This window comes from Amborella trichopoda, chromosome 13 (assembly GCF_054954075.1).
Source record: "Amborella trichopoda isolate Santa Cruz 75 chromosome 13, AtrichopodaSantaCruz75HAP2 v2.0, whole genome shotgun sequence".
Lineage (NCBI taxonomy): Eukaryota > Viridiplantae > Streptophyta > Magnoliopsida > Amborellales > Amborellaceae > Amborella > Amborella trichopoda.
Genome location: NC_142348.1, coordinates 6,064,877 through 6,074,665, shown reverse-complemented (window position 1 = coordinate 6,074,665; position 9,789 = coordinate 6,064,877). Strand labels below are relative to the sequence as shown.

At 33.8% G+C, this 9,789-nt stretch overlaps 1 protein-coding gene across 4 annotated transcripts; it reads left to right on the top strand.

Moving 5' to 3' along the window:
* Positions 1-252: 252 nt before the first annotated feature.
* Positions 253-8,980, top strand: LOC18424002 (E3 ubiquitin-protein ligase RSL1). Of its 4 annotated transcripts, XR_002283455.2 has the most exons (5): positions 253-1,668; positions 2,242-2,338; positions 4,127-4,187; positions 7,378-7,542; positions 7,942-8,980. XR_002283455.2 is itself a non-coding variant. In XM_020676333.2 (3 exons), exons 1-2 carry the CDS (start codon positions 812-814, stop codon positions 2,303-2,305), a joined length of 921 nt encoding a protein of 306 aa, XP_020531992.1. In that variant the 5' UTR covers positions 253-811; the 3' UTR covers positions 2,306-2,338; positions 4,127-4,429. The 4 variants fall into 4 exon arrangements, 2 of the variants coding, with proteins under 2 accessions (XP_020531992.1, XP_006828659.2); XR_002283457.2 differs by lacking the exon at positions 4,127-4,187; XM_020676333.2 differs by lacking the exons at positions 7,378-7,542; positions 7,942-8,980 and having other exon boundaries at positions 4,127-4,429.
* Positions 8,981-9,789: the final 809 nt, after the last annotated feature.

Genomic DNA, 9,789 nt, shown 5'->3' with positions numbered 1-9,789 from the left:
CTCCTAAAACTCCAAGATTCACAATTTACTCATTTATCAATACACACCTGCGTTGATTAGTTTACTTTAATATGATATCCAAAATTAAATTGTAGAGTTCATCTCTCAGGCAATTTCTGATAAAATTTGCACAAAAAAAAAAAAATACAATATTATTTCATTATACTAAATACATAATGATAAATACCACAAAAAAAAAAAAAAAAAAAAAAGCCTAGTACATAATATTCTTAAAAACGATCATTGAGCACTAAAGTAATTTTTAAGTTTGCAGTGTGGGAAGCTTTTATTCTTTAAGGGATAGCCTGCTATGAAACTTATTGTTGTTTTTATCCTTCAAAGGATAGCACGCTATGAAACTTATTGTTGTTTTTTTATTCTTTAAGGGATAGCATGCTATGCTATGAAACTTATTGTCGTTACAATCACCTTATTTGTACTAAAAAAAAAAAAAAAATTGATAAGAATGAATGTGATCTACTTATATTAAAAATAAATAATTTTTTTATAGATTTTTATGTTTTTCGATGCTTCTGTTTTTCTACTTCTAAATTTCGGCGAGCAACCTTTGAATTTCCCCATACAAAAAATCAATCTTGCATTTTCATATAAATAAAGGATCGTCTGGTAACGCCTTTCAATCTCACTGACAGTACCGATTGATATTTAGAAAAATAAAAATAAATAAAAATAAAAAATAAAAAAGAAAAGAACGAAAGCTCAAAAGCCAAAACAGAGAGGTGCCTATAAATGCAACCCTTCAGAGGGCAACAAGAAGTAACGCCTCCATCTTTCTCTCTCTGCAACACCTATGGCCTCAGAACAGCTCGACGCCATCTTCTTCTCTCTCGTCTCTGAAGAAGTAGAAACCCCCCACTTCTCGGACGAGGCATATGCAGAAGCCCTGCAATTCCAAGAAGTCATCTTCTCTTCAATCATCTCTTTTCTCTCTACAACAACATCTCCTCCCTCTCTCTCTATAGCAGGCGCCTCCTCCTCCTCCACAGAAGAAACCACCCTCTCTCTCTCTGCAAACCCAACAGTCGCGAACACAGAAATAGTAGCCGCCATTGCACCAGTAGCAAGGTCTTCCTCCTCTGGTTTCTTCTGTGGAATATGCATGGATCACAAGACTCATGAGGAAACCTTCTTAAACCAAGGTTGCTCTCACAGGTACTGCAATGAATGCATGGAAATGCATATTGCTGCGAAACTGCGGGAGAATTTCGCCATTATTGGGTGCCCTAGTCCTCGCTGCAAGCAGGTTTTAGACAGCGAAAGTTGCAGGTCCTTCATTCCAGACAGGATTTTTGAGAGATGGGAGGGTGCACTATCAGAGGCCGCAATATTGGGGATCAATAAGTCCTTTTGTCCATTTATGGACTGTTCTGGGATTTTGGAAATTGATGAGGGCATACTAACTCAAATAAGAGAGAGTGAGTGCCCATATTGCAGAAGACTGTTTTGTGCTAATTGCAGGGTGCCATGGCATTCTGGGCTGGACTGTGATGAATTTCAAAGGCTCAGAGGGAATGAGGAGGGTAAAAATGACATTATCCACAATGAAATTTTGTTCACTAAGCTTGCAGAGGGGAATAAGTGGAAAAAGTGCCCTAATTGTAAGTATTATGTGGAGAAACAAGCGGGTTGTAATCATCTGACTTGCAGGTAATTTTCTTTTTTCTTTTTTTTAAAAAAAAAAAAATTTGTTTTAATTTTTTTGGGGTGATTTGGGGAGAATTGGAATAGTTGCCAATGTGTAAAATGTTAAATCGTGCATCTCTCATAAATTTCCGCTTTTATTTTCTTTTATTAGGTGACATGACATGGCCCCTGTTTAGGAGGCTTAGAAGTGATGTTTTTATTTTTCGAATTTTGTAAGGGGCGTTTCTCTACTAAAATGACCTTGAAATGGTTCCACTTGAATTGCAATGCAATAAATGCTTTTATTTTATTTAATCTTGTGATGCATTATATGTAGGGTCAATTTTCAAGATTTTTAAGTGTTAATGTATATACTAGATTTATTTCATTTTTGGGGTTTTCAATTTCATAATTAAAGGTAGAAATAGATTTTTTTACCATTAAAGAGTTTTCATCACCACAACTGCATCTCCGAACAAGGGTTTGAGGTACTCCTTTTAAAAAATCTACAATTTTTCTTTATTTCATATTTTTCGTTCATTTATTCAAAGTTTAAGAATGTGAAAGATTGTATTTATTTTTATTTCTACACTGCAGATGCAAGTCCGAATTCTGCTATTTGTGCGGATCCCCGTGGAATGCTAATCATACATGTGGGTGATGACCAAGAAAAAGGGTCTCTTCAAGGAAACAAGTATAGTGGAATTTATTAAACACTTGATAGGAACTTAGAAAGGAGCATGTAGCCCTTGTTCAATTTTATTTATGTTAATTTAAACTTTATTTATGTAAGTCTGGTTTAAGATATTTGTTTTATTGTGGCTTTTCACATTTCCGACCCACTTTCTACTTTCAATTGTGAATCATAATAAATTGTATGTACCTTAAAATGGGACCCTTAGTTTGGAATTTGAAGCATGTGATCTGTTGTGCTAATGTGAAACCTTGTACTACATAAATATTTTATGGAAAATTGTTTTATGCGGGCTGGACTGCATTTCTACATACTAGGTCCAGAAGTATAAAGCATCCATCTTAGAGATGATGCAAATAGGTGGTCCATCTAAAGATAATTAAAACTAACAGTCCAAATGTATTATTAATAAAATTATTATTTTTGGCTTTTATAATTTATTTATTTTTATAAATTAATCATCCCCATGTTAAAGATTATATGTTATCTAAAAATTTGGATAGATTTTATTTCAAAAATAAATTTATTAAGCGGCCTGCATTTCTACATGTTTGGGCTTGGCCCGCATGCTAACCACGCCCATATTTTATTAGAGGATATGCAATCCGGCATAATAGACAGAGACATTAAGCCGTTTGGGTACTTGAAAATCTATTACGGTGAAATGTATTTTCGAAAAATCCTCCATTTCAATGGTCCCAAAAGCATGAAATCTAGTTTATGCTCGAAAGGGTAAGAAATGTATTACGGGTAATCTTGTACCCCAACTGACCCGCTAGAGATTATTCATTTGCTCTATAATAGGGCTTTTGATGTCCGACACCCAAACCTCTTTATGGTGAAGCTCTTTCTCTCTCCTTTTTCTTTCTATAGTTTATACATACATATAATATGGGTGCGATTTGTATAGGGCTTAGGCTCTGAACAATCAAATTAGAGCCTACTTTTAAATAATGTCAAGAAATGTGGTTTCAATATTGAAAATATTTCTAATAGTCTTAAAATATATTTTTATATTTATTTATAAAATTTAAAGCTTCAAAAATAGTGTAAATCGACAGATATATGAACCTTGAAAATCTTAAAAATTGACGGTCTAAAAATGCGTTACAAAATGTATTATTTTTAAAACTTGAAATCCATTCTTTTCTCTTGCCCATGTATCTTGATGTCGAGATGATCGATTTGAAGATATTTGAGCATCAAAACAACCTCTTCTAATCAAATTTTTGAGGTAGGCTAAAATTTAATTGTTTAGAGCCTCACCTCTATATAAACTTTTTCCATAATATATATTTATCACTTTGTAGTCTCTCTCTTCACTTGTAATCAAAACCTCATACATGTATCACAAAATGAGGCCAATACAACCCTTTAAGTTATGTGCTTTAATTTAATATAAAAATATGCTCGTGAAATACATAATTTTTATTTTGAAATATTAGAAAAATGGAAAATTATTGAGTAGTTAAAAAATAATGTGTATTATGATAATTTCTTAAAATCATATAATAAAAATAGCATTTCACAATTGAATAATATGTTTATTTTAAATTTCTTTAAAAAAATAATATTAATATTATTTTTTGGCTTTGTTTTTATAATTAGAATTGAATAAAAGTTATAAAAATATTATTGATATAGCTTCCTCTTCTCTCTATTGCTTAAAACTTCTTCACTTATTTTGGTTGCGGTTGACATTCTAGTTCTAGTTATGCCCTATGTAGTGATAGTTTATAAGCCAATGCATCTATTTGATTTTAATGATCTAGCGTTTGTGCCTAGCAGGCCTTGGCATGAGATTGGGAACATGGTGTTGCCATTCATTTTTTCGATTCGCAAAGCTCAGGTGATATCCAACATCAAATTTGTGTTGATTAGTTTTGCCATAGAACATGAATAAATGTCTCGGTCTTGGTAGATTTTTTTTGAGGTAACTATTGATATCATGCTATATAAAATGAGGATATGTTCAGTAGTTTTAATTTCAATTGATATTTTGTCTTAAAAAAGGAAAATATTAAAACTATAAAAAAATAAAAAAAGAAACATTACTATAAGTAAAATTCATGAAATATTTTCAAGCCAAAATGACAGTAATGCATTTCCAAGATTTCTTCAGGACGTAGCCAAACAATGACAATGTATTCTCAAGTTGTACCCAGATAGTACCCAAACAACAATTCATTTTCAGAAAATGCATTACGCTAGTAATGTAATACAGAAGTAATATATTTCATAGACAATATATTTTTAGGTACCCAAACGGTCCCTTAAAGGAATTACAAACACTTTCTTTATAATCTTGGAATAAGATTAAGATTGATCAATCCAGGAGGTCAATTACAACTAAGGGTGGTAATGGACTCGGACATGACGTCCAGACCCGATTCGGGTCTAGAGATGGGTCAAAAATGGGCCGAACAGGTTGGGTCCGGGTCCAAATATTGGAGCCGAGCAGTATTCGGGTCCTTGTTCGGTCTAGATCCGACCTCAATACTATTATTATATAATTAATATTTATATATAATATTTATTTAATATTTAAATAAATTTAATTATATATTTTTAATTATATTATTTAAATAAGAGTGAGGTTTGTATAGAGCCTAGGCTCTAAACAATCAAATTAGAGCCTACCTTCAACTAGTGTCGAGAAATGTGGTTTCAATATAGGAAATCTTTGTGATAGCCTTAAAATATATTTTTATAATTTATTTATAAAGTTTAAAGCTTTAAAAATAGTGTAGATTGGCAGATTTATGAAAACTTGAAAATCTTGAAAATTGACGGTCCAAAAAATGTGTTACAAAATACACTACTTTCAAAACTTGAAATCCATTTTTTCCTCATCTCCATGCTTTTTGATGTCGAGATGATCAATTTGAATATATTTGAACATCAAAACAACTTCTTCTAGTGAAATTTTTTATATAGGCTCAAATTTGATTATTTAGAGCCTCGGCTCTATATAAACTTTTCCCTTTAAATAATACATGTATTTATTTACCATAATATTTATTTATTATTATTAGTTTTTGGATCGGGTGCAATTGGGTACGATAACTTTAGGTTTGGGTCCTATAACTTTTTTTTCAGGTATGGCCATACCCGGTCCCGACCATACCCATTGCCACAGCTAATTACAATTGCAGGCTTTCCTTGAGGGACTTTTTGGGTTTCAAATCGCTCCCGAAGTGACAAACTTCCTCGAAAATTGTCGGTGTTGCCCACCGATTTTCGAACAATTTTTCTATGCGAAATCGGATCCAGTGGATTTGTGAACTTCTGTTATGATTTTGGAAAGATGATGATTTGAAAAATCAAGCAATCAGATAAATATACATATACAGTCTAGAATAACACGATTTGCAGATTTGTGAGATGCATCTCGTGCCCCACCAAACCTTAGATTGCCAAAAAAAACATTTTGTAGTCCTATGACAAGGATCTGTTCTAAACTTTCAAAGATGGCAGCATCACTGGTAGTTCAATTTTATAGTATCCTGCCAAAGGAATTATTTTAGACCTATTCAGGGACAAAATAATCTCTTTGAGTTCAAAATTCAAAGCACATGAGCAAAGGAAAGCACCTAATATGTGATTTATAGAGTTTCAATTATATGAAAACTCTCTTGTATGCTATTTCTAAAACCTACCACTTTAAGTTTTCACTCCCATAAACCATCATTATCATCCAAGCTTTGTTCCAACTATGTAGGGTTAGGTACATGAATCTTGTTCCATCGTTCTGCTCTATCACGGGATAGACCCTTAATCAGACCATAAATCACTATATATCTTTTCACTACTGCCATCTATGTCCTTTTGAGTTTTCATCTTGCTATTTTAGAGCCTTCTACTTGAACCAAATCGCCTCTTATGACAAGTATTGTACTAAATTTACATAGCACATAATAAGCACATAGAATTCAACTTGCCATCATCTTATTACATATTGGAGCCAGCCCTAAGTTTTATTCGATGTATTCATTCTGTATTATTTCCTTTCTTGTCCTGCTATTCATCTACTCTCAACATCGTCATCTCCATTACACTCACCGTATAGATATTTCGTTTCTTGACCACCGAAATGTCCTTCCCATAAAGGCTAGATGATTTCACAGTTGTCCTATAGCACTTCCCCTTCAATTCTATTGGTATGTGGTGATCATATAAAACTCCAGTTATAAATTTACACTTCGCCTACCTTGCTCTAATTCTATATACATCTTCCACAATCTCTCAATTCTCTTGGATTATTGACGCAAGATATCGAAAATGATCTCTTTTGGGTATTTCTTGATTATTAATCTTAACTATTTCATCATTTCCAAAGTTCTAATTTTGTGTTAATGTCATCTCTAGTCTCATCAATCAAGGCTTTGTCATCCATGAAAAACATATATTGTTCTACCTCATCCTATAGCTACCTAGTTAACTCGTCTATAGCCAAAACAAAGATATAGACTCAATGTTGACCCCTGAAATAGACCTAGTGTTCTTGAAAACTCACTTGTCTCTCTATTAGTTATTGCTTCATTGAACATATCTCTCACCATGTCAATATATCCTCTAGAGACTTCTTTCTTTTTCAACACCCACCAAATTAACTCTTTGGATACCATATTGTACACTTTCTCTAAATCAATAAAGACCATATAAAGATCTCATCTCTTCTCCCTAAACTTTTCACTCCTTTAAATGATTTTCCAAAATAAATGAGCGATGTTAAACTAGAAATGATGAGTGTTAGGTAACTTTTGGGGCAAACCCATTTTTAGGATTATGAATTATCTGAAATCTAATAAAAAAAAATTGTCCTAAACCTACCCATAAGCAAAGTTGTCCTAAACCTACCTGTAAAGTAAACTTGTCCTAAGCCTTCTTGTAAGGGAACATGTCTATTGTCCATGACAAGATTTCCTCAGTTACTATTTTGAAATCAATAAAATTTATCCACAAAATACTTACATTTTCCCAATTGTGGGCCAATTTCATGCTATGAGGATCACGCTTATCTTACTTTGTGCTGGCAGCCCATTTCAAGCCATGAGGATCAAGTTCATACATCTTCCCATTTGATAGCTCTTCTCTTGCCATGGGAATCCGGCCAACCCATTGATCCTCTCAAGTGTAGAAGCTACACTTTGATCCTACACTATCACCATGGGGACACATGCCTAGACTTCAATGACTGAAAGGTATCTTGAAAAATATATATCATCTAGTAGTATTGCATTCAATATATCTAGTATTGCATTGATTAGATCCTTCAGCAGCAGGTCTCTCCTTCAGTGCTATTCATTGAAATGAACATCAAAGGGGGGCAGTTGTGAACAAATGAAATTTGATTGGTACTCGCTACTGATCATATAATTATTGTCCAAGACCTAGACCACCCACACACCATAGGATCACCAGATTACCACAATATGTCGACGATACTCTAAAATTAGTTTAAGACTTCCATATAGAAAATTGTTTTCCTAAATAGCTTGAAACTTATGCCATATTTTATCTTGCATATCATTTGAAAGTTATGGCTATTTTACAAACATATCATGAAATCCCTCATGTGTTACATCTTGTGATGCATGCAGAACATCTCATATTGCTGATGGAACACCTCGTGGCCGACTCTCTCTCTCTTTTTCGGATGGCATTTTGCCGTATCACTGCAAGAATGATATATAAGCTTCGAAAATCTTTCAAAGTCGATCTATGACTTGGTCTATGTCATAATAAAATCCGAGGCATTGATTCGAAACCGTAACCCCCAAACCTCAACATATAAATAGCCCTCTCAGTTCTAATCTAGAGATGAATGAAGGGAGCCACAACCCCAATTTTCTAAGGTCTAGTATCAATTCCAATATTACCTTCATGTTCCCATATTGTTCTACAATCAAAATGCCCTGAACATAGAAAATCCAAACTGTCGTAAAACCCCTTCTTTTAGGCATAGTTTCCCTTTTTTGCCATAGAATTTCTATTTTAATCCAAGGTCCCTTTCCTGAACTCTACAAATGATTAGGACCCTTTTTTTCTCAGTTATCACTTAGACTAGGAGACCAAGATCTTATAAACTCCACCATATATCCTTCATATACAGTTATATCTAACCCTACAGCTCTCCAATCCTAGTCAAATACCTCAAGACCTCAATCAAATATTCTCTTATCATGATCTTAGGGATCGACCATGATCAAATCAAACTATTTCAATATGTTCTTAGGGTTGGTATGATCACGAAGAGTTCGCATTTCCCCTCTTTTCTTTTGTTCTTTTGGAAAAAGCAGGTGAAACGGGGCAAAATAATGAGAGGGATAAAACATTGTACCGAATAGAAAATAAGAGTTTCAACCTATAATATTCCAAATGTGAAGGATTCGTTATCACAAGGCAATATTTGGTCCCTACAATGTAAAACATGTGCATTTATATTGTCCAAGAAAATTTGTCCTCGGGGATGCAAGGAAGTAGTGAATTATGTAAATTATCTTGCTAATGTAAATACACAAGTATTGTAAGATTTAGAGCACCCGAGTCACCTTGATGGACTCCATGTTTCACCAAAAATATTCTTGTATTTTTTAAAATTAGTGGGTGAAATGGAGCAAAATAGGAAGTATGATAAAACTTTTCTTGTGAACTGAAATAAGAACTTCAATCTCTTTATTTCCAGGCACGAATAGATCACTCTCACAAGACAGTATTGCCCCTTGTACAAATTAATATGCATCTATGATCTCCAAGAAAACTTGTTATAGGGATACAAAGAAGTAAATGACTATGTATATTATCTTGCCAATACAAATACACAAATATTGCAAGATCTAGAACACCAGAATCACGTCTTTCTAGAGAGAAAGAGTTCATAAAAATACTTCAGAACAATAGGAATCTTTGTACTCGTAGAAGGAAAACGATTTCCAATTTATAAAAAGAGAAAAGTGTATTTTCAGTTCCACCTAATGTGCAGGCTCAATGTATACTTTACATGACGAGTTTTAACTCTCTGATTCTTAATCACAACCATTTAAAATGGTTCATCAATTGCAATCAACATGTAATTGGAAAACCAGCAGTCACAAGGTTTAATGGTGTCTCCTTGGGTTCCCAAATCCATTCATCACACTTCATGCAACGGTGGAATATCGCCATTGCAAGTGGAATCCAAATTAGAGCAATAGCCATTGCACAACAAATTAACAGAGCTGCCGATGAGCACCAAATCACCGGAGGCACCATAATATTGGAAAAACCCCTTGACTCTCTTGTGCCCTTGCCCCATAGTGGTAAAACTTTACACAAGCCATGAGCCCAACCCAAACATGCGCGCGAACCAAGTGTGTCGATGTGAGCGTTACCGGAAATATCCCTTGTCTCATCAACGGCCTTACCCTATAATATATATTGATGCGAACATAAGAAGTACAAAGTGTGCC